Below are 25285 nucleotides of genomic sequence, written 5' to 3' on the forward strand. Positions count from 1 at the left end.
GTTAAACAAAATTTTTAATTATTGATGAGATAAATGTCACGATGATTTGTTTAACTTTTGGAATCTAATATACAAATATTTTACATAAATGAGAATTTACATTTAAATACTATACAGTATAAGTCACTTTTTATGTAATTATATTACATAATTATATGTATTATAAAACTACAAATTTTAAAAATATAGAGATCATAAAAATGAGCAAGACGGTGAATAAAAATAATAATATAAGTTTCCGTGAATACCACATTGTTTCTTTTGTGACAGGTCTGTATCGTGTTGCTAAAGCGGACTGAAATTAAAAATATATGTTTTTTTCAGTTTAAAGAACATTCGGATATTATATCTTCCTTATATAATGCACTTCATCTTACCCATCCACCGTTAGCTTGTATCCATGCTGCAAGGTCTTCTTCTAATACATCCGTCATACCTCAAATCAAAAATATTTTTAAGCGTAAGGAGATCAAGATTAAAGGAATAGCATTTCAACTTTAAAATAACTACCTCTCTGTATAGCAGGTAAATATTCAGGTTTACCCTGACGTACGCAATCTACGGCAATACCACCAGCAACCGCATAAAGGGCTATCACTTTGCTCCAAGTCATTTCTCCATTCCTGATCATTTCCCTGGAGATATCGGCAATGGCCTCGCTGGCAGACTGTTCTGATGAGAAACTACCACAACCGATTTGTCGTGAAACACGATTGAACAAATTTGGATGCATCTTTTCCAGTTCAGCTCCAACTGATACTAATTCTGGATAAACTTCACCAACGACTGCACCTCCAGGAAGCAACATGGCGCTTCTCATTCTTTTCAGACCCAGCTTTCGGTGAAAAATTCCAGATCGTTTTAAACGATTTCGGATGTATTGAGCACATAACGATGATCCCTACACATATACATTAATTAAGTAAATTGTTATTGTGCTATTAATTAATCTGTTAACTGCGGAAGAAGATTTAATTTATCACTTGGATTCCCAATCCATATTAATAACTTAACTATATTACTAATTTAACTTACATTAAGAGATTAATGTTACAAATGGTGATACGTAAGTAAATACCTGTGATACTGTGAGCTCGATCGAAGCTGAAACCGTTCTCCATCGAATCGTATGAGAAATCTTTCTGGAAACAACGTCGCTGACATTACTGAATCTTCTTCGTGCTGAATCGACGACGTGAAAAGGCGAAGCTTCTTGATTGCTAGGAAGCGGAAAAGCGGCCAAATTCGAATGGAGAGATAAAGCGAGGCTGTGCCTGCGATACGGTTGCCCTGTGTTCCCACTATTATCCTCCAAGCCACGTAAAGATCCGACGAGCCCAGACATTGAAGAATCCTCCGTGGAGAGTTCCTGCCATTCAGGCTTTTCAGGCTTAAAGAATTTTAATGATCGTTAAAAAAACTTGACATCTTATCTCGTAGGATAGGTTGTTCTCTTTTTTCCTTTTATGGAAGAAAGAATTAAACATTCAGCCTCTTAGAAATTTCTAATTTATACTATTTTCCAGTTGTAAACCACATCTATTTGGACCAAATTTCTATATGATTTCATATTTAATAATTACATATTGATTTTCTTAGGGGTATAGAGAAAAGTAAAAATTCTAATAAGATACATAATAAGACTTATGAATGATAATGTGCAACAGCTACTTGCTCTGACGATAATTTAATTTTACAGAAACCTCTTCCTGGTCGTCATAAAGATACGGCAAAGTCCATCGATGAATATCTTCAGTCCCTGTATGTTGATCTTGAGACACACAGATGCATTTTTTGTCTTTACCACTACAAAATGCCATAGTACATTTACGCCAGGTATCGTAACACAATTATTATTCCACCGGCGAGTACAGTTGTTGTTATCTGGCAGCCTTATTTAGCGCAGCTATTTGACATGCTGCGCAGCGCTTTGTGTGTCGCGCCGCTAAGATACACTTTCATTGTGTGCATATTATGTACTCATTTTTATTCGATCATATGCCTCCTTAACTAGCGTGGAATTAGGTACGGTGTGTGTCATTTCTAAATTAGCGCGATATCCGCGCGTCTAACTGCAAAATCATCGTCGTTCAATCGTTGGTCAGCCTAATTAGAATAGCGTGCTAATTAAGGTATTCGTTTGGCCTCATGTTTAAGGTCATCTTTCAATTATAACACAATCGAGTATTGTACGCGATAATAACATTATGTGGATATTAATACCAGTTCTGAGAAGTTATTCTTTAGTAGATTTTATGTTAAAAAAATTATACAACTTCATAAATAAATCAACCGCTCGATTAATAGACTTGATAATTAAAGATTGATAGATCTTTGCAATGGTCTTAGTGACTTTATAATTGAAGCTAACCGATAAAAGAATCATTTTATTTGCGTAGTAAGAAGTTATAGGTAATATGTGAAAAACTAATTGCGTATTGTCTGTGCTGGTCTCGTCTCGGTGCTCGTTAATTATCAATTATCAACTATGTCCACCAGGCCGATTATCTTTTGAGAGCCTACGTAACATTATGTTTGGCAATTTCGTTGCACTTGTTCTCGCAACATGTAATTTAACGTAACTTTAAAACTGAACTAATATTACTTTTATTTCAAATTCCATATTATTGCAACTCGTATTATATTTAGACACCTCATGAAATTAAGTATTATTCAGCTTCTTTTTTCTTATTTAGGAAAAGTATACATTGAATAAATAGCGACAACAATATTTGTTTTAATATATTAGAAAACAGTCAACTATGTATTAGAAACAAATGTTTCTGAAAATTAATTCAAGTCACTGTGTATATTTTAATAATGTCTATTGGAACATAATTTTCACTTCGGTTCATATAGACCCTACAAGAACTGCAGGATTATGTATGTATCGAAGCGGAGAGTTGAAAGAATTTTCTTTTTAATTTATTTAATCTTCGCATCAGCAATGAATGAACTGAATGAATTTACCATTGGCAGGACCTCCTCCTCCTCCTGGACCCGCAATTGAAAGTCTGGTCTCATTGTAATTAACGCTCGACTGCCTCATTACTCACTGTCATCTAACACGTTCCACATACACATTATATGCGTAATATGTTTTTGAATTATCGCTTATCAACGGTGTAGCTGACCGGTTGATTATCGTTGGAGGAGAATGCGCGACGGCGCGTTAAATCGTTTGTTTTATCAATTTCCAAGGCTTATTTCCGTGTCGCGATGGTATCCTCTAATTAACCCAGTTTTGTATTTTTATATGACGGATCCCATTAGCTTTTTTAGAAACCAACGAACTCGTAAGTTATTGTTATTATTCTTGGAATGGTCGAGGTGGATGAATAACGTAAAATGGCGAACATGTGTCTAATGACGAGACTGCGGATATTTATTAATTTGTAATTAAGTAAATTGATTGTAAAAATTGTACATTCTAGTCACCTAATTGAGATTAAATCCTTTTAATTAGCCGATCATTCTTGTTAGAGATGGTGAAATAGGGTGTTCAATTAGGCGAAAGCTAAATTGAATTAACTGGTTAATTGAAGCATCGAGTTGTTTAAGATAGTAATTAGTTAGGTCATAGAAACACACTTGAACGATAGCGGAACAGAAAAAAGATTAATTTAACATCGTTTTTACGGTTTCTTTAATTATTTCATATGACATAGTCATAATTAATTGCCAATTATTTATCGCGAGAATCGTTAATTATGATAAGAACTGAATTTATGTCAAAAGATAGAAAAATTGAAAAAAAAGAATAGATTCTGAAGTAAACTTTTTAGCAAAGTATACGAAAATATCTAAAATATATTTTGGTGCAATCCTAATTACATGAAAGTCTAGTGGAAAAGAAGTTTTATCGATATTACCAGTTTTAAGTGAGAAAGTCATCAGAAATTATCTCTATGAAAAATTGAGCGTATGAGTAACAAAAGTACACAGCCAGATGTTAATTATATAACGTAAAAAACGTTTATCGTGTTTGAAAAGTTTTACGTGGAAACGACACGTATGGATGACACGAACGTGATCAAAATTGTGAAACATTTGCAAGAAATTTTTGCGTCACCTGCGATTAGATTTTAGGCTAATTTTTTTGATACTCATAAAAGTATATACGTAAATATTTATATTTTCTATCACGTATATTATCATTGCAATTTGAACTTCGATGATAAGATAATATACAGGGTAATGAAACAACGAGTGAATTACTTACAGTAACCTTGTACAAGAAATGTTCAAATTCAAAAATTTAAGTTTGACAAGATTCAACTCGAATATAAGAAAATTCATTAACGTTTGCCAATTGGAATAAATTTTCGAGTCAGCTGATGTTTAAAATAATTAAATCGTTAACATTATTGATAAAATTATTACGAAGCAATTGTAAATATTCCAAAGATTTGCAAACGATTAACTTCGTTAATATAGTGAAAGAAATTTAAATCATATGATTCACGCGAATTAATTATCTTAAGCATCGCCTAACCGAAAAGTTTACTCTATTGGACGTTAATAAACATTTTATACGGTAAGCTTATTGAAATTCAATTAGAAACAAATTAAGTGTAATTGAATCGACAACTGCGGCAGACAATCAAACCACAGCAAGTCAATAAATTTTTCAGTGCAGTTAAAGGCAACGTAAATATAAGAACGGCGATGAAGAGTATAAATCACGAATCGAGAGAAGGCGAGTTCCTTGTGATTCTTTATGCCGAGAAAGTACGATTCTGAGTGGCGATATATGCTGAACGATTCGAATTCTTTGAACCTTTTTGTCGTGAACATATCTTGTATTTTGAGCACGTAGACCACCGGTGTCATTCACAAAATACGAATGGCAACTATTGCTAAAAAGAAAAGCTGCAAACGTATTTACTGATAACACCGGATTTCGATAAAAAAAAAAAAAAAAAAAAATAAAGAAAAGACAGTACAACTTTTCAAAGAAGACACGATATTTTAAACTTCGGAAAAAGAAAGGAGATAAGAGATTCAGGTATGAGTGAATTTTTTCAAGAAATAGATACATTTTTAATACATTTTAAAATAGATACAGTTACAAAGATTTATAATAAGTGATCAGAATTTCCCCTAAAAACAGATTGATAATAAATCCTGGTATTTCATTAATTTAAAAAATTATGATTTTTCCCGGCCCTGTAAATTTCTTCTATCTTAGTTACGTGTGCATCATGCACATGCGTACAAGTCATTCTTATTAGATCAAGTAAATCATTAAAAATAGCACTGTCCGTATACATTAGCATCATATTATCGCTAAACGAGAGTAATTTCTTGAAAGAAAAAGAAGACAGCTAATTATCTTCAAACATTAAAATTAACTGAGTACTTGGAGGTATTACACATACACACTACGATACAAAAGATAAAATATCACAATTCAACGATATACATATTATCAGTATTACAGATCAATATATTGAGCAATATTACATGAATATGGTTAGAATTTTTTTTTTTTTAAATCAACTGTAGCGTTACATAAACATAACTAACATATTGAAACGTATCTTTTCACATGTTTTAATAGATGTCTTCCATCCTTAAGTTATCAACAATACACCGTATTTAGAAAATAGATTGTTTCCTGCAAAAATTTACATAGTTTATCATGTCGTCAATTAAGTTTACCGGTAAATTTCATGAGTGACGTAAGACGTAAGAGTAGAGAGAAGAAAAAAAAGAGGAAGTGTGGAATTGGAAGGGCGACGTGTAACTAACAGTACGAAAATATAGGTCGAGACGACATCGAATAAAAGATGCGGGCTACATGTTCTTCAGGTAACGGCTGTGCCCCCCTCCTTTTATAAATTTCCCAAAATCTGAAGCCAGTTTTGTAATACAAAAAATAATCTCTTTATTGTCGCTTGCAATAACTAACAAACGATGCTTTTCAATTCTTTTGTAAATATAAAATAAAGTGTTTTATATACTTGACATTTGGTGTAACTTTTTAAAAATTAAAAGCATTATACTTTAGTTAAAAACTCACTTTTCGTAATTCTTACGAAATATATTTCGAAGAAATGATTTCTTCATGAGAGAGATATATCGTTACATTGTCGTTATTGGCTAACATAAAATTTTATTTATTTATTTTTATTGACAATTAATTATTTGCAAGTGTTTCAACAAGAAGCTATATATATCGTTACCTTGAATATTAACGAAGTACAGAGATTTATCGCTATTTTTCTTGACGGTTGTTCGTACGATTACAGTTCACGTGTGAAATCGGTTCCAAACACTTTCATAGTTTGTACATTTAATCACTACTTTATCGAACACACTATATTAAAAGCTTACGCTGTCTATGACAGACAATTCATATTTTTCCCTTTTTTAGAATTCGTGAATCTATCTACGTCAATTAGATTGTTGTACAATTTAAAAAGTAGCTATAGATGATCGAAAGATACGGGGAACGCGCGACGCACCGTCGAAATTGTAGGGAACACAGCGCGAACAATACTGGTGACTTTCCTACTACACATGATGTAGCTTGAAGATGTTGCGTGAACGCCGTACAAGTGTTATCCCTACTTACATCGCTGTACAACGGTTGAGTCACTGTACGAAAAACATTTCTGAGAAAATTTGAGATTAATTTGCAATTAAAGAATACACGTTGATCAAATGATCCTGAAATATTTCATAATCTTTTCAAGTTGCTCTTTTTAATTAAGATAACACTGTAATGAATGAAAATTCAGACTCACATTTTCTGATCGTGATAGTGCTTGAAAAATATAAGGATGTACTATTAATATTAACCCTACTAGGCCCAGTCAAATGACCGGTTTCAAAATTTAATTTAAAATTGTATATTCATTGTTATTTCTTTTGTTCATCTAACTTTATGTAAATTCGTACACTACCTGATTAATCAGTTTCTCAATTTTTGTTAGTATAATAATTTACATGAAATTGGATGAACAAAAGAAATAACAATGAATGTACAATTTTTAATTAAATTCTAAAGTCGGTTATTTGACCGGATAAAGTTAGTGTTAAATTATGAATATGATAAAAATTCTCACATTACAATAGTTTAATGATTAATTTTAAAAATGAATAATTTTCTATATCTTCTCATCAAAGAATTTTTAATATAAAGATTTAAAGATGTTGAAAATTTATTAAAATATTTCTGAAGAATATTTAAATAGATGCCTTGGAAAGTGTTAACAGTGGAAATCATTAAACTTTCATTGTATACGTTAATTTTGAACGATTACTTATAAAAAATATTAGTTTGTAATAACTATTTTCGATTTTAAAATAGCGCACTGTTTATATGACATTACTTTTAAAAGAATTATTTCAGCTACTATAAATTTTCCAAAGTGCAATTGATTTTATGTTTTATTTTTGATTGTCAAAGTTCCGAAAATTTTGTTAAATTATCACACATTACTAAAATTCATAGTCCAAAATTATACTAATTTTTTCTGTACGAACGTAAGCAATTGAATTTACTTCTCATTTATGACAATTTCTGGGATTATGGGATGCTTTTAAATAGATTTTTCTTTATACTTTAGTTTTACATGTTGGCTCTTTTTGGGTCACATGCAGTATATTTATATAATAAAGAATGTCACATGTATGTGTGTAAGATATCCTTCTCAAAATGGGAGGAACAGTAAGTGGGACGATAAATTCGTGTATAACAATATTCTATTCACAACGATGATATGATAAAGTAGCATCAAGAGGCAACAATTTTCTTTTTCGTAAACGGTATAACTTACATTATATATATATATATATATATATAAAATATATATATATATATATATATATTTTATGATATAACAACACTGCGGAAAGCTTGAAAACACTCCATTCAATTATGTTTATTTTTCTTTCCTCATCGTTTATAGGCATACTTATATTTATATATGAATATATGTATATATGTATGTATGTACGTATATATGTAATATATTTATATGTATACATATATATATATTACTCACTAACGTAAATTAATGTTATGCTCTGCTACGTTAGAAAATTTGAATAATAATACTTTCCATTGTCTGCACATTATTATTACCTTTCTCTCGACCACGAATACACAATAAATAAATATTCACTCATTCAGTTATCACGCGACTATAATTTCACAAAAAAAAAAAAAAAGATAATCGTACTAGCAGCATTTGCAACCCTTAACGTTCCTGGTAATAACCTTGGAATAGTTAAGAAAAAGACTCTGTAACGTAGAAACCCAAACTTTGATTTAAACAATTAACATATGGATTGTATATGAATTATATAAATATAAATTAATAATGCAATAATTTAACTGTATGGAACTCTATACACGCAGATTCTCCTTTTTTCAACTATTCTCACGTGTTGTACAAAAATGCACTTTTACTCGCATTGTGTTTGTAAGACACATAAATTCTGTCGATTGCTTTATTTCTTTCTTCCAATTGTGAACCCCAACCTAACCCCAATTTCACGTTTCACATTTCTGAGAAATGTAACTATATATCTTTAAAATTACAATAAATCGTCCTAAATATTCTCGAGTATCTTTCGATATGATACCTCTTACGCTTAAACTGAGTAACCCAACTCCGTTTTGATAGTGTAATAAGATTTCTGGTAATGTAAAACACATACATTTTTTACGCTATCCTATCGTAGTGTATCTTTTCGTTGAGATCAGCAGTGTACTCTTTTACTTTCGCTAACTTTGTGTGAACCATGGGAGTACCATCGTAGATTTACAAAACATTGGAAAGTGAACGTGATTCGTTATTATTTTGTTTCACTATAAACTATCTCGTTGATGTTAGACAAATTTCAGAAAACGATTCAGCAGTTAAATTTGATATTATAACACTGGTTATATTTAGAATTGAATTCAATTGTGTTAGTATTCAAATGTGTGTTGTGTGAATTCAAATATGTAGAATTGAATTGTGTTGATTGTTCTTTGTTGTGTTGCTCGGTCATTCTTGCATTTGCGTCTCGCACGATTGTATAAAGAGTCGATGTAAGAAAACTAATTAACGTGATTGATTATATTAATGTAAAACTGAAAGAGGTGACTCAGCCGATGTATGGAACGTTTCTTTTTAGGCTCCTTTTTTCTAGTGCTTTTGTTCCTCCTTAACGCGTAGCCATATCAAGAATAACGTACACATTTTCCACATGTTATTTGTTGCGTTATTTTACAGTTGATAATATGACGGGGGGTGAAAGATACATAATCCTCCTACACAAACATTATAATTATGTATTGTCACTCGGACAAAAGTGGTACCAGCCACTTTTACATCACAACCAAGGAATCTAAAATCGACACCTTCAGTTTTTCCATGCACGCTCAATTTCACTCTTCATCTTTCCCTTTCATTCAAAAAAAAAAAAAAAAAGAAAAAAAGAAAGAAAGGAAAAAAGAAGTAACAACAAGAAACTAAACAAAGAAGCAGGTACTCTAAGAATTAATCATGTATCGTACGACATCGATACAGATTTGATCACAAAAAGAAACAAAGAATAATGATAGTAACGCTAGTACGTTTCATCAGAATGCCCGAAGAGTGTATCGACAAAGTATATCGAAAAAAAATCATCGTACTGTTCCTCTGTACATATAGGTTTCAATATCTGGTACTAATTGTTATCTTATTATCGACATGATTCTATATAAAATATACAAATCCTTAATATACTACATGAAAACTATGGCTTTTCGTATTTCACTTTAAAAAACAGCTCAATCTTCACGCGATTTAACCAACATTTTCGTTAGCTTTTCTTCAAACGTAATCATCTTTAAAAAATAAAAGGCATTATCGTTGTTCAAAGTACCATTCGCCCCCTGCCATTAATATATTTCTTCGTTTTCTTTCTTACAACGCTGGCTCGATATTCGTCAATGTACATAGAATAAATTTAGTTGATTCATTTGACAATAATGAAAATGCGTATATAATACAAACGACTAGGGACTCCATCCTTCATCGTCACGCGTTCATGTCAGTGTGGAATGAATCGACTAAAGTTAATGTACATATGAATGTGTATGAATTGTGTTGCGTGTGTGTCTACTTGCGCAAGGGGCACTATTTATAATATTTACAAGAAATTAATATGAGATTAACATACATATTATATGTATGTAGTGTATATATACACATATACGATTAACGCGTGACAGACACAATATGTAACATATAAACAGTACTCTTCCCTTCGTTTGTCTCGCTCCTACATCCAACAATTCATTAAAGCTAGTTGTAACAATACTAAAGTAAATAAACATTGCAAGGCATTAACACATACGTATACGAGCATTGTTTTTAAACTGCAAAATTAACAATAGATTCCGTTAAATTAATTTGCAGCATATGTACGTATATATATATATATATATATATATATATATTGACAGCATCTGGTCCAATGAATATTAAGTATTCATGTAAATAATCAATCATTTCTTACATATGTACATGTTAGATATCAAGATTTGTAACATAACTAAAGATGACTTAACGTTGATTATTGTCGATGTTCACCATGTCGCAGACTATGATCTATGCGTTAGCAACCATTTCATGTCATACTATGTCCTGCTACAGAATTCGCGACACAATAAACGTAGAAATCGTCTTATTGTTTCTGCAAACGTCGAGACAAATAATCGAACAAACAAGCGTAATAAAACGAAGGAGATAAATCTATGTAATCTCAATCGGTACAGAACCTCTTAGAGCGCCTCAACAATGAAACATGCACATATAATAATACTAGTATTCCGCAAACGACTGAAGATGCATCACAAATACCGCGACTAGAAAAGCGCGATAATTTTGCACATATACGATACGAAGATACTTGTATATAATGTATACGACACTATATGTATAGAAGAGAGTCGCTAAATGGCAGTAGGGAATCAAATAAGCTGATACGTTGTAGTGCCAAATCCTGTCTTCTTTTCAAGCACCAGCAAATCCATATACTTCTAGTACCCTAATCTCAAAATCGCCGCTGGCACAAAGGGGTGGATTATTGAATGTAGAGCACCGATCTGTTTTACCGAATCTTATATTTTCATCCATCCATATCGCTTGACCGTCACTGAAAATAATAAATCAATCATTTTTAATACAATTTAACCGTTTGAGTTACAAGCAGCGCGATCGCATTGTTTAGATTTTGTGTAGAAAAGTCCCAATACATTTGAACGCTACAGACGACTGACGGTATTTTGTATTTCATTGTTATCTTCTCAATAATTTTTATTGAACAAAACTTGAGATATTTATAAACTAATAGTACGCATATATAATAATATAGATGTATTTCATAAAATAACAAATAGACGAGTGCTATTGCGTCGTTTGTTTCTCTTCACAATCGCTTAAGACAAGCGCTATTGCGCTGTTCGGGATATTTCGATCCTGTTTTTTCAAAGTCTACTGGGACTCAAACGGTTAACACTCTGACTGCCACGCCGAAATCACACGTTTCGCTCAGTACGTCACCGGAGTATTTTTATTATTCAAAGCATATAATGGTAAAATAATAATAAATTCATAATATAAGACAACATTCTTTCCCAATGGACTATTTATCTTATTGGTGTTCACGGGTGACCACCGTAGCGCCTTGGTAACAGTTGATAGGAACACATTATAACAAGGCTTCGTTTATTTCAACAAACTATTCGCATTCGTTATTTTGTCGTATGCAAAACGTCCAGAATATATTGTTGAAACGTGTAGAAGATATCAGTAAAAAGTATTTGCTCATTCTATATATAATAGTAAGGTATGTGCATAATAAGGCAGCAGCATTTACGATTATTTTCTAAGCTGTGTTTATAATAATATTCGTAGATTACCCCTCAAAGATATGAATGCAAACACAGCGCACCGTTAGATGCAAAATTTGTCCTCATTTTCTTTTTTATTGATTTTCTAATAAAAATGTTTAATTGCTCAATGGGGCACTTTTTGTTTCAAAGTATTTTCTACTTATCGGTTGTACTTAAAATGCCCTAACTGTCATATTGTAATTTTCAACTGTAATTTTCATACAATTTTTACAATTGTAAGAAGTTCAAGCGCTCCGGTCACCAATGACCACCATGGCGTCACAGAAGAAACCATGGTCGGTCATATATGACCAACGTAGCAGTCAAAGTATTAATGAGTATCATAATTTATATAAATAGTATACACATTTTTTATAAATATTATATTTAAAAAAAATCTTACCCTCCTCCAATTGTTATCATTTTGGAATCTGCCGCCATAAACAGTTCAGCTGAATGATGGACTTTAGAATCATTGTGCGAAGAATCCATACCCACCCAAGGGTATTTTGCTCGTTCAGGATACAAGCTGAATAAGAAAGTTTCACCTGTCCCAAAATAAGCTTGTCTTTGTCCTTTATCATTTTTCAAGTTACGTTCACACCATCTTGTGGAGCAATAGGCACCAAATACCTTATAACAAAAAGTACAAATGAATGTTTGTTAAGCAGAGTTAAAAGCCAATATTCTATAAAGAATACACTTACTTCATTGTTACATGTTTTTATCATTAAGAGGGTTGGTTCATGTTGCTCTACCCTTACATAAAATGTTGTCAAAGAACAACCATGCTCTTCTGTTGTATACAATAGGATTGGTTGATACATGGTGATCCGCATAGGTAGCCAGGACCATAACGTGAATAACTGTCACAAAATAAATGTACAAAAAATTAATAGAACTATTTTATATAATTACGGCCAGTATTTATAATTGCGCAAACATTAGTTCTCAATAATCTTCTAGTTGTTCAAAAATACAGCAAACTAAGTCATAGCAGAGGTAGATCATGCCTTTGACTGAAAAAAATAATCAAGCCAAACAATATAGAAAGGAAGTATACTTATTCTTCTGGTCTTTTACTCGGTTTTTTTTCTTTTTAAATAATTTTATTAAATCATGTGGATATGAAATTTGGTTTTTAAAACCTATTTGTTTGGTGGTAATTTATATTTATATACAAAAATTAAATTTTATGTACATATATGTATATTAAACTCCTAAGTATAATTACTTATGTTAATATAATAATAATTAAATTAATATAATTAATCACTTATATTAATTTTAATTTACTTTTAAATATTTTTTGTGCTAAAGGAGATTGTCAATATTTTTATATTCTTATATACCCTTAATATTAAAATAATTATCACATTCAGCTCTTTTGTTGTTTATTAATAACGATTTTGTAATTAAAAAATTTTTCTCTAAAAATCTGTGACACCAGTACAGGAAAAAACTAGCAAGAAATACAATTTAAAAAATATTAGGAAATTAGATGCTTACACAAGATGCAAAACCATCATGCAAAAAGCAAGAACATCATTCAAATATAAAAGTGAACTGCTACAATATTATAAATTATGATAATAAGTAGATTAAGGTTGTGAAATGGTAACTTGATGAAGCAATGCACGTGATATGATAAGGGCTCAATAAAATGTAAAAATATAAATGTGCATGTGACTACATATACATTGAATAGTGTTCAAACGGTTTAAAATTGTAACTACAAGTTTATTTTATTTTTATTGATGTTGCACACTAATTACATCAAAAAATATTCAAAAGAAGTGTAAGAAGAATATAACAATAAAAATTAGTAGAGGTTGAGGGGAAGGAATTCCAGGAACAATCACTACAAATGCATGATAATAAGACAGGGACAACATGCCGAATTAATAGCAGAGAATAGTAAAACTGAGCACATAATTTATTCAGAAGGAATACGAGTGAGTGCATCGTTCTCTTCAATATATAAATCAGGCCATACATCATTCAGTTCAATGTGTATACTCTGTAAGAAAATTAAACCTCAGGCAAGTAAGGAATACAGCAGAGAATTGACAATGAAATTGAAATTACAAAAGCCGACTTAATCGATAATTACTAATTGTACTTATACCTTGAACATGAATGACAATCATATATCATTTACATCAATCTGGCCCTTTTTAAAATTTTGCTAGAAGATCTGCTAAACGACTGCCATTGTTCAATCGACATGAAATGTATCTTACAGATTTAAGCTAATATCACTCTGATAATAGCCAAAGATAGAAATACCATGTTGACTAAATATCCTATTTAATATGTACTTCAAGGCGGTTGTATATACACCAATAACGACAATATCGACATGCCACAGAGAGGCGACCAGCGAACTACAGAAAACTCCGCTACTGCCGAACTTTTTATTCTTTGTGGATTAGTGTTGAACAGCCGTAAGTACTTACATCAGGCATGTCTAGAATCTGGGAGCATATGCTTTGTATGGGATAAACCCCCATTGACAGAGCACGCGGTCCAGGACTGTGTGCACCCTACACCCATGACCATTAAATCCATCATCATTCCAGTAACGCAGCATGACACAAGACAACACAGAACCGTCAGTTATATTGGCATACAGCTTTGGTTCAACTTTACGTGTCAGAAAATAGGAATAAATATTATAACACTGGTTAAAACCATCGGAGACACAGAGCATAACAGGAAACATCGGTCACATTTTTCAAATCTTTCCTCTAATATCACACAAAAAGTGTGGAGTAGGTATACGAATGAAACGCCCAACTGTTAACCAGTGTAACCGATGTAATGATCTCAAAAAAGAAAATTAAATGATGTAATCAATGTGCTACCAAAGCATTGAAATTAATTAGTATATAAAATTAAAATAAGTTCGTTCCGAACATTCGCCGTTTGGTTTGTTTTTTTATACAGCTGTTACGACCAAAATGTGATATTGTACTGCGGATATACTGGAGTTTATGAAGCACGCTGCTGCATTCACTGATCGAAACTGATGTAGCGATTTGAAGCGCTTTCAACAGCTAAGTTTTTTTGCACTTTTGCCTTGAGAGATAAATTCGACCATCCTATCGATCAATGACAAGCAAACACATTTCGTGTAGCCCACCAGTAACAGTCACCATCTATATATTGAATTTTTCAACGTAAAACATATAAGTAGTAAAAAATAAACATTTTCAATAGAATGTATGAATACAAACGTATATATTTCTTTTATTGTTACATTTGAGATATCATATTTGCGAAACACTGAAAGCCAGTGAAACCTAATAAATAGAAGATATGACTTTATTGGAAGAAATTTTTGTTATTTTCTAATGTTCAAAAGGCAGTAACTGCAAGTGGATAGACGGTAACAGCAACAAAGCTGGCACGATAAGTGTAACAATGGGTGAGTATGAATGAATGTAACAGGTATAGTAGTTCAGGAACAGAGGGCAGAGCACATGAAACTAACAACACATTTCCCAAAAAGATAATTATACGATACCCTGTCTTTGTATGTGTCTTCACACTCTTTCTGAAAACAAAGTGAATCATTGAACAGCTTTTGCATAATTTGCATTCTGATACCCTAAGAAACTATTAACTTAACCCATCATCTTTGAAAAACGTCTACTTATATTATTCTACAGTAAGAAACATTAATCACGTAAACTATTGATACTAAACCTTTGAACCTGCAACATTTCTCACAAATAAGGAATCATTCGCAACATTTAACGATAAAAATAATGGGCTCACATATATGTACACTATCTTATGAATATAATCTCTTTGAAAATAAGTGGGAGAGAAATATCATTAACATGCCATATACTATCAAGTACTACAAAATTAACAGAGTATACCCCATAAGAATTGATCAGGAGGAGAAACAACCAGGTAGTATGAAATAAAATTTTAGCATGTACGTGAGTCCATACTTTGTTGGAAAAAATTTGTCAAGTATTTGGTGTTTTACACCGTCTTGGAAGGAAGAGGAATACAGATAACATACTTCTCGTATCGTGAGCGTGTGCGACATCATCTGAATGTTGACTTGAGACTGACTCGTCGGCAAATTATCTGTGGATCGTGATCTAGCCAATGATTTGGATCCCGATATAACGCTTTTACTTTTTAGAGCCATTTCTGTGCGTAAAAATACCCTTGATATGTATGCTGAACTGAGTCCACGTATCCCAAATGCTGTACGTAAAAATTTAGCTGGCGTTACCTGTAAGTTTATAAATTATTAATATTTAACATTATATTGATATAGATATAGATGTAAATTGTTGTAACATATTTATTCCATATGAGATTGAAATAAACAATAGTTCGTGTTTAAGTGAGCTTAAGAAGAATTTGCTTTACTTATTATTTTATATGTAAGAATATCAAGAGAAAGTTATAATTAGTATGCGTTTTGAATGACTTCGCGTAGTGTAGATGATGCATTGGTAATGTGCTAAAGAATTTTGTACACTTCTACTTACCGGTGTTTGTCTGCAAAACTTCGAGAGAGCAGCATCAATACCGTTCTTCGATATTTCGTTCATCCATTCAGAATTTTGCAGCGATGAATGCTTATAGAATAATAAAACTATAGCCATTGCTACACGATAGAAGACCTGAAACAAATAATGAGAAATTAATACTAATAATAATATAATATCACGAAGAATGATTCAGTTTTATAAATGTACAAAATATTACTTTCTGCACAACACACTAAGAAGAGCCAATATGCAAAAATGCACATATCTAATTGATTTCTCACGGCATACAGTCAACATTCGAATTCACCATTCATACTATTCCTGAAAAAGCATTCCATATTATACATATTTTTAACTCTATCCTTCTCTTGGATCGGAGCCAATAACATTTTTTAATGTACCATGAAAAGATGCGATAAAGGAGTATAAGTGTCTCAAGTTGATCTCATTCGAATCTTGTAAATACCGACCTTGATGCCTTCGTGAAGAAAACAGTCCATAACCCTGACTAAATGCTGGAAAGGAAGAAGCTGCAAAATCCACCACATCCAATCCATGTAAATTCTTTCTGCTCTCGATCCAGAACAGTGCCTCGCCAAATGTACCGCTGCTGATTTCTTTAATGAAATATTACAGTCCTATATATTCTTAAAAATAAACCGCATATTCAATTTAAATGTATAAATGTAATTTTTACAAATCATCGAGACAAAGAAAGTCATTTGCAGAAGGTTTAACAGCAACTTTAATTTTTTATACAAAAACATATACTTTAATAAATATACGCAAATAAAATGATTTATATATAGTATATCCATAGATAAATGATCGAAGTAAATCTCATTAATTTTATATGTGTTCCAAAATGCAAATAAACATGAAATATAAATATGGTTGTATTTAAAAGATTGATAGTATTATTAAATAAATATAATAATATAATATTATTAAATGTTATATCATACAACGTTTCATAATTAGCTTCGTAATATTTTCTAGTTCTGATTGTAGCTCTTTTACGCTCAGATTACTAATCATTAGAAAATTTATGATTCATTCGCCAAACATTAAGAAATAATTACATCTATACATATACTTGTTCCGTTCTAGTCTGTTTAATGTAGAAATGATTTGTGTATGATGCATTTACAGACATCTATGACAACACCAATCAGTCAGAAAACCGTTTAAAAACGAAGCTGAAGACATGGCTGCTATTTCCTGGTAAACATTGTATCTATAAGTAAAATAAGAATCATTTCAAGCCAAACAAGCCAGAACGGTCGTTTCATGATTCATCTTAGACAATTTGTGCCCAAAGCTACATACCACGTGCTTTTTAGTGATTTGTTCGACGGTTTTCCAAGTAACCTCGTAGAGGAGTTTCGTTTGCGTAATGAACATCTTGTCTTTAGCGGCGACCAAGCTGGCCATACAATGATAACACTCCTCCTCTGTAACAGATGGATGGAAAACGGTAATCTCGTGAACATTTCTGATTTCATTCTAATAATAAACCTGGGATTCTATCCAACCGCGTGCCTAACATCTTAATTTATGCGAACGAGTAAGAAATTCGACTTACGGCACGCGATGTGAATTTCCATTGTGTCGGTGGAACAAATGGGAAGAGAAAGAAGCTTTCTTGGAAGACCCGTCCTTCTTTCATTTTACGTATTCCTAAGGGAGAGGCGGACGATTTATTTATTTATACACTCACCTGGCATAAAGTGAAGTAGAAGAGCCGTTATGGGATAAAGAGAAGGACTGTAGGTGATATCAGGACAAGCGTATCCCAGCACAGACACAATCCTGTCCGCAACGCTCCTGCCTTTTCTCGTCAGGTGGTACGACAGGCAATGAGTGCTGTCCACGAACGGGGGTAGCATGATTGATTTTTCCGGTAGCTCTGTAAACAAGTAATTCCATATATCAGTCTTCGCTGCTAAAAACAAATAAGTTTAATCGAAACGACTGGAGCACCGCATCTAGTCTAACGAGATTCGATGGAAAATTATCAGCGGAGTATCTGATAATTAGACCGCGAATATTTATGCATTTATCAAATTGTAAGTAATCGTAATGCAATAAATCGTGGAAGAAATATTTTTGTAAAATAGGTTTTTATGAAACCGGCAAGTTTTCATTCGATAATAAGGTCTCCTTATCTAAAGAAGAATTAAAAGTAATAAATTAATTTGTATTATATATCAATATAGTAATATAGCGATATAGCAATATAATAGCAATATGGAAAATTTAAAAAAATACAACGTTAATATGTTGTAGCTAAGTAGAGTTACATTAATCTATTTTAAACATTTTGTACGCCGCATTTGGCTGCTTACAGTAGTTGAATTCATTGTCTATTTATCATTTTTCTCGCCAACTGAGTAAAGGTGCTATGCATCATCTTTTTCTAACAATAAATATACATCCATGTAACGTAGAACACTACAATTCGAATATACGACCTCTCGAACCCACGTATCAGACTTATAAAATCACGCGAACTTAAGATTAGCTTACGATGACTAAAGTAATATATGTATAAAAGAAAGTTATTGAACATACAGTAAAGTAAATGTCACCATTAATTTACAATGAAATAAACAATTACGAAAATATATAAGCACCTTTTTAATCATTTGTTAGAATAATTTATCGTTATATTTTATAAAAGCTTAAACATTATAACGTAGAATGATAATAGTATCGCAGTCAATCACAATGTTATAAATGTTGGTGATGGTTAAGAAACAAGCAGTAGCATGAAAAGTAGGTGGATGAAAATCGCTTTAGGACCAGTATTTACGATTCAGGGTATTTGCATTCTAAAAAAAAAGGCGTAAAAAGGAAGAGAGCTGTAGGGGTAGTAAGACACTTTGAACTTTTGCATTTTTGCTCCATTTAAAGGAAAAACATCAGACATTTGAACAACGAAGAAAATGAATTGTTTTCAATCAGCTTGTAATTATGAACACATGTTTTTGCATAATAATTTACCAACTAATAATATTAATGAAGTAATAAATGCTAAGTGTATATTACAGACTTCCTTCGCACAGCTCTTTATAATCTTACGATTTTAGGTCGAACAAGACAACATACTTGTTATATATATATATATATATATAATTTGTAAAATTTATTTATAAATCTTTGTTTCATTATCAAATTTGTCAAATTAGATATCATTATCAAAGTTACTATCGGCAATGGCTTACAGGTAAACTGATCGTTTCTTATCTAATTTTATTTACTAAAAAGTTGTAGAGGCAAGCAATTTTGATATGCTCGTAAGATAATTATAACTACGTTGCTTTTTGTAGAAAAATTCTAAATCGACTTAACCCTCAAATGGTAGGGTTAAATACGTGTTACGTAACAGATAAGATCCGATTAAAGAAACAGGTAAAACGTACGTTTTATCTAACGAAAACATGCAACCGTATTTGAGTTTACGTTAAGTTAATTTATTATTATCATTACTCCAAAATTGTAAACCGCAAAACAATTAATATAGTTATTTAATTATATATTATTATATGTGTAGTTCCGGAATTTTAGTACGTTAGTTAAGCAAAAAGGGAACAAGGAAACTTATGTAACGAGATTTGGTGTACAAGGAAGAAAGCTTTCTACGTGAAACGTGATAGCTTTTGCAGTGACAGATTTTAGGCAAAAAAACATTCCGACTGTACGTGCAAGCTTCACGTATCGAGACGCTAATAATACATGTGTGTAGATAGATTTTCAGCTCGTTATTATTAGAATAGCAAATAACTTTGTATAGCTTCTGACTTTAATAATTCCTAAGAAAACGCGTTAAATTCTTATAAATTTCCAATAGTAACATATCAAGCAATATAGTTTCTTCTGCATCATAAGTATTCAGAATTGCAATACTTCATTTTTGTTACAAAAGAAAATAATTTTAGCATTATAAAGTCTTTTTCCGTTGGGTCATTTTTGCTAATGAATAATAAGTACCCATTATCTGGTTTATTTGCTTCTCAATTAGGAGGCACTTCTTGTCAATCCTGACAACACATTCAAATTTTCAATGTTACCTGAAGGATTTGGAGTATTTTTTGTCGACAATGTTCTATCTTAGTTTCTTTTAAGGTATTCGTCAACAGTTAATAAAGATAAATGCGAAGCATTCTGACTTCCATTTTTTAATTCGCATTCATAAAACTATAAGTTTGCATAAAAATCTACAAGTCTATTGGTATCTTTGAGATATGAAAATTACGTGAAGCGTGTAAGATTTAGTTATTCGAAACAAACCTGTAGTTCCAAATACTTGATTGACCATGTCCCAATAGAATCCATCGAGCATGTTCTTTCCATGTGCGTGTTGGTTGCAAAGGGCTGGCCACAATTGCGCTCTGATCCCGTTGTTCAATGGCCACGCGTTTTCCCTTATGATCATCTTAGCCTCCCTCTTTCTGCCGGCCTGGAGAAGCGCATTGACCTCGTTGAAGGTCTTCAGCGTTTGCTTCTTGCTGGTGGGCGACTCTGGCTGTATGACGATGTTCGTCGTGTCGACGTGCGGCGGGAATGCGTCGTCGACATCGACATCCGCCTCCTCCTCGAGTACCGGCAGCATATTCGGTAGATTGTCCGTCGAGGAGGGTGTCTGTGTGACTAACATCGCACTACGGCGTGAGATTCTTCTTCATGGTGCCGTTCTCCGTTACTCTTTATATTAATATTTACGTCATATCCTGGGATGTTTCAATTTTCATCTGAAATGAAAGAAAAAATACCGTGTCTTATAAAGTACAATGTACAGATATATTACATAGAATAAAATATCTTTTATAATTAAATTTAGGATTGAAGAAAAAATAAGATGTGATCCCACACTGCTAAGTCGTATTACCCTTTGAAATTTTTATATTTCAATCTCGCTTTGCTTTCATTTGATCTTTTTAAGTGTTTCCTTGGTTTAAAAGTATGTAATCGTCAAACATCATTGGCTTGAGTACAATCTATGTTTATCTTTATTAATTGATGTAATGCTAAAAGGCAAGTGGGAAATATACATATAAATAAGAATTGTCTATAAATAACATTATTAAATATTAAATAGTCTTTTTAATACAATTACTTTGAACGTTCAAAGAGGCTTAGGATCAATATGGAAATACACTTGTAGTGATTAATAATTTAAATATATAACGAGTAAGTAAATATTCATAATAAAAGTGATATGTATTACTATTTAATTTTATTTGTTGATTAAGTTTTCAATGAATATAATTCTATTTACTTCGAGAAGCAGCCAAATACGTTAGACGCAATATATAAAAATATAATGTTTCGCTACCTATTTTTAAATTTGCTCGTTATCGAAGATGAGAAAGTTTTAGTATGTCCAATGTTTATTTGGATAATCAGTTGTGTTGTAAAATTAATTCTTGTGTATGTCCCTTAGTAATTTATTTAATTACATACATACGTCTGAATAAAGTAAAACTTTGATTATTCATATTAATTGAAGTAAAAATTATTGCTAAAATTACTATAAATTAATATTGTACAGCAAATTATTTACCTATCTTCAAAATTACAAATTATTTATTGCACAATTTCCCAGTTTAATCAATGTTTCAATCATAATTCCGCCATATTCAAATTAATTTGCTATTTCGCATTTCGTTCTTCATGTTAGTGTTGCGCACACTACTATACCGACGAATTCAGAACGATAAGCCAGCGATATACGAGCACGTAAGTTGACGTAAACACAGAATGTTTGTTTCCCTTTGCTAGATGGCACTGTACAGATTATCGAACATTCGATTGAACAGTGTTCGACTATCTCGTGAAGGTAGTAGTATCTTACCTCCTATAATTTTCCACAGTAGATACTCACAATATAAATATTCAATAAACACATCAAAGAACGAAAAATCAATTTTTTTGTTTGAACCTGAGGTAACTCACAAACAGTTAAATAACATTTATCGTGACAACTATACATGCTGTTATGAAATTACGTATGTTACAATTTCCAATTATACTGATGATTTTGTAATCTTGTAAATTGCTTCTTTTCCCAATTATATATGTCCATTTTTGAAAGCCATTTCTCGACTAGAGTAAGAGAGTTCAAGACCGTACGACGACATACGTTTCCAAGAATCTTCCGTAAACATTCCCATAATAACCGTGACTGTAGTTAAACATATCATCGCTTGGGCCGCGATGCGCTTAATCGCTCTAGTGTTCGTTCGAGCAAGAAGAGGAACGAAGAAAAAATAAGGTGGGGAAGAATTATCTAAGTCAACGCATCTTTCGCGTTTGCCGTGTGTAATATATATTTCGTTGACGTCGATTTGCTGGTTACTTTACAACTGAAATCAATTGTCTCCTGTAAAGATGCCAGCATAAACAAGACTCGCGACCAAGCGTCCCTTCTCATATTTCTAGACCATAACAACAATCGCTTGCTCCGTCAGAGTTTTTTTATTTCTCCATTCATATGACAGAGCGAGGGGGATTTGTCTTACAGAGAACAAATTGATTTCTCTATAACTTCCTCCTCGAAAAATTTAAAAGGTAGGAATTTATAATACTGTACAAATAAATTGTAATTACAAATTATATAAATTATTGGCCTCTCGCTATAAGTAATGGGATGCCCTAAATGTTTAAAATAGGACATCAGAAAAAATCTCTGGTATGTGGTATTCACTTTCAAACCTTGTCAAACCTTTCAAGTTAACGACAGTGATACTATCATGTAGTATGAGAATGATCGATGCTTGTAGAACAAGAATCGAATGGTACTAGTTGAAAAGCATGGTGGTAAAGTCCGATTCGCGCGGGACGAAGAGTGTCGATCAGACAATGACCTCGACAACGTGTTTCTAAAGGAGTCAGCCAGCAGGAGACAATGGATATATAATATCGCCTATAATTAGCCTCGTTAAAGCTGTCTCTAATAATAAGCAAAGCAGCCAGATGCAAAACCGTGAGCGGCGATAATCTGTCGGTGTACTTAATGGATATTAATAAAATGCGCGAGTTATCTTGCAGCCACAAACACGTTTAATGCTTATCAACCATGTGCAACTAGGGAACATTACCGTACACAATCCGCGGAGGACTACTCGCGAGATAAAGCCTTTTACGACGATGCTCGTTGAAGCCTGGAGGCTGCGGAGCAAACGGAATTCCCTTATTAAGATATATTTAACCCTTTACCTACTGCACATAGAATTAACCTCGGTAAACAAATTATTGGCGGTAAATGAACATCCAAACGTTCAAACAAACCGAAATTTTTTTATTTGACCAACGTTTTAGAATTACTCGTTACAGTTCCTGTCAAGTAATCATAATCCAGATTGACAGAATCATTAATTACTGGGCCGCGAATGTTTATGAAAATTTATATTTTTATCAGCATGGATAAAGATTCTTAGAAAAGAAAGATGAAATCATTACGCCTGAGCCGAGCAGCGTACATCTTCTAAAAAAGAGAATGACCATTTGACGCTGGTCGATTAATAATAACGAGACGCGACGCAACAAAGTGTGTCGTATGAAACCAGACATCTATTTTAATATCAGCGTACAACAATTCGGTACGTGAAGAAAATTGGCCTAATAATGAGAAGCCCGGAGTGGTTTACATAAAATTTTACAATGAATTCGACGATTGGATTCCGTTCGACGAGATGAACACACGCAAGAGCAAAGGCTGGGGACTCGCGGTTGCCGCGCCAGATAAATATTATTGCAAGTCTGAAGCGCTCGAACCACTTGATAGTATAAATATATCTCATCGAAGACGAGGGCAAACACGCGAACGCGCCAACGTTGCATTGTTGAATACGCTAAGCAAACAAGATCGGGCCTATAGGCCGTGATAACTGACAAATTTGCATAATTCCATTAACTCGTGATACGCGGTGTTCGCATGGTAATTCAACGTGTGTCTTCCGGATGGAATCTCGCTTTCGATTCCAGCGTGATCGCCGCCAAGTGCAACAATTATTACACGGGACAATTGCCGACGCTATTCCGAGTACTTACTTAGAGAATTAAACTATGCAGCCTGTTGTTGCTCGATCAGGCTCAATGACACATCTCTATTGGGTTTCTCTGCACGGATTCTCGTGTATTTCTGTTGTCAGTTCTGCCCGGGCAACCGAGGTAAACAGACGTGTGCTCCGGTGTAGTGATCTGAGAATTATCTTAGTGCTAAGTAAAATTAGCGATTAGTGATAGTGAGGAGAAGCCCAACAATGCAGCAACAGATACCAGCAATTAAAATTGCAACAAAAGGTGAAAGATATTATATAAATAGGTTGGTAGATTTACCAGCCCTAAAGCAACAACAACAAGTTAATAATAATCAAAATATGGACATAGAAGAAATGAATGAGCAGCGAAGACAGGAGGAGTACAGTCAAGATAATAAAAAATATTATCAGGATGAAAACTGGAAGATACCAAAAAACAACAAAAAGCGTAAAATAACTCCAGGCACAAGTGCCGCAGAAAAACCAGATACAGAAAAGCAGCGATGGCTGCAAGAATTACCATTAAGAAATTCGTTCAGCTCATTAACAGAAGAAACAGACGTTGATCCGACAAATAAAGCTACAACTCACTCAAGTTATATTACAAAACCGCCACCAATATTTGTCGAGGCATAAATAATAGACCCACTTATTGAATTATTAAATAATATAGTCGATAATGACAATTATACAATAAAACAAACAAAACTTGATCAAGTAAAGATTCAAACAAACACCCCTGAGGTTTATAGGAATGTAATAAAAGCATTAAAGGAAAAAAATGCTATATACCACACATATCAGCTAAAAACGGAAAGAAGCTACAAGATAGT

The 25285-nt window shown here is 32.6% G+C and overlaps 2 protein-coding genes and 1 long non-coding RNA gene across 9 annotated transcripts in view; 1 reads left to right on the forward strand and 2 right to left on the reverse strand.

The window, feature by feature from the left end:
• Positions 1-21: 21 nt before the first annotated feature.
• On the reverse strand, positions 22-6327 carry LOC122565818 (bcl-2-related ovarian killer protein-like). Of its 3 annotated transcripts, XM_043722194.1 has the most exons (6): positions 2971-4989; positions 1704-2072; positions 1079-1390; positions 511-901; positions 378-436; positions 22-295 (listed from the first exon to the last, which is right to left on the reverse strand). In XM_043722194.1, the coding sequence occupies exons 2-6, from the start codon at positions 1818-1820 to the stop codon at positions 161-163; spliced, it is 1014 nt and encodes a 337-aa protein (XP_043578129.1). In that variant the 5' UTR covers positions 1821-2072; positions 2971-4989; the 3' UTR covers positions 22-160. The 3 variants fall into 3 exon arrangements, with proteins under 3 accessions (XP_043578129.1, XP_043578131.1, XP_043578130.1); XM_043722196.1 differs by lacking the exons at positions 1704-2072; positions 2971-4989 and adding an exon at positions 6189-6327; XM_043722195.1 differs by lacking the exon at positions 1704-2072 and having other exon boundaries at positions 2971-4988.
• LOC122565824 lies at positions 5016-9319 on the forward strand. Its single transcript, XR_006316285.1, has 2 exons — positions 5016-5475; positions 5564-9319. It is a non-coding gene; the product is annotated as an uncharacterized LOC122565824 (long non-coding RNA).
• LOC122565815 (GTPase-activating protein skywalker) overlaps positions 7546-25285 on the reverse strand; it is a 46411-nt gene continuing 28671 nt past the window's right edge. The window contains exons 2-12 of one of the 5 annotated variants that reach the window (XM_043722190.1): positions 20701-21161; positions 18128-18316; positions 17737-17861; positions 16878-17024; positions 16405-16539; positions 15924-16142; positions 15414-15443; positions 14344-14430; positions 12592-12750; positions 12288-12517; positions 7546-11145 (exon numbers count right to left, since the gene is read on the reverse strand). In XM_043722190.1, the coding sequence (XP_043578125.1) occupies positions 11004-11145; positions 12288-12517; positions 12592-12750; positions 14344-14430; positions 15414-15443; positions 15924-16142; positions 16405-16539; positions 16878-17024; positions 17737-17861; positions 18128-18316; positions 20701-21067 (1830 nt within the window). In that variant the 5' untranslated portion in view covers positions 21068-21161 and the 3' untranslated portion in view covers positions 7546-11003. Of the gene's footprint in view, positions 11146-12287; positions 12518-12591; positions 12751-14343; positions 14431-15413; positions 15444-15923; positions 16143-16404; positions 16540-16877; positions 17025-17736; positions 17862-18127; positions 18317-20700; positions 21162-24462; positions 24613-25285 lie in introns of all 5 variants that reach the window. The other 4 variants (XM_043722187.1, XM_043722186.1, XM_043722188.1 and 1 more) reach the window with 4 other exon arrangements.

Source organism: Bombus pyrosoma, linkage group LG3 (genome assembly GCF_014825855.1).
Source record: "Bombus pyrosoma isolate SC7728 linkage group LG3, ASM1482585v1, whole genome shotgun sequence".
Classification (NCBI taxonomy): Eukaryota; Metazoa; Arthropoda; class Insecta; order Hymenoptera; family Apidae; genus Bombus; species Bombus pyrosoma.

What these genes read in the sequence shown, in the direction of transcription:
- LOC122565818 (XM_043722194.1), bottom strand. Translation starts at nt 1,820, where the DNA reads ATGGCATTTTGTAGTGGTAAAGACAAAAAATGCATCTGTGTGTCTCAA. An exon ending in TTTACCTGCTATACAGAGAG is followed by an intron (nt 437 to 510) that starts GTAGTTATTTTA and finishes TTTTGATTTGAG; the next exon opens with GTATGACGGATGTATTAGAA. An exon ending in TACAAGCTAACGGTGGATGG is followed by an intron (nt 296 to 377) that starts GTAAGATGAAGT and finishes TTTTAATTTCAG; the next exon opens with TCCGCTTTAGCAACACGATA.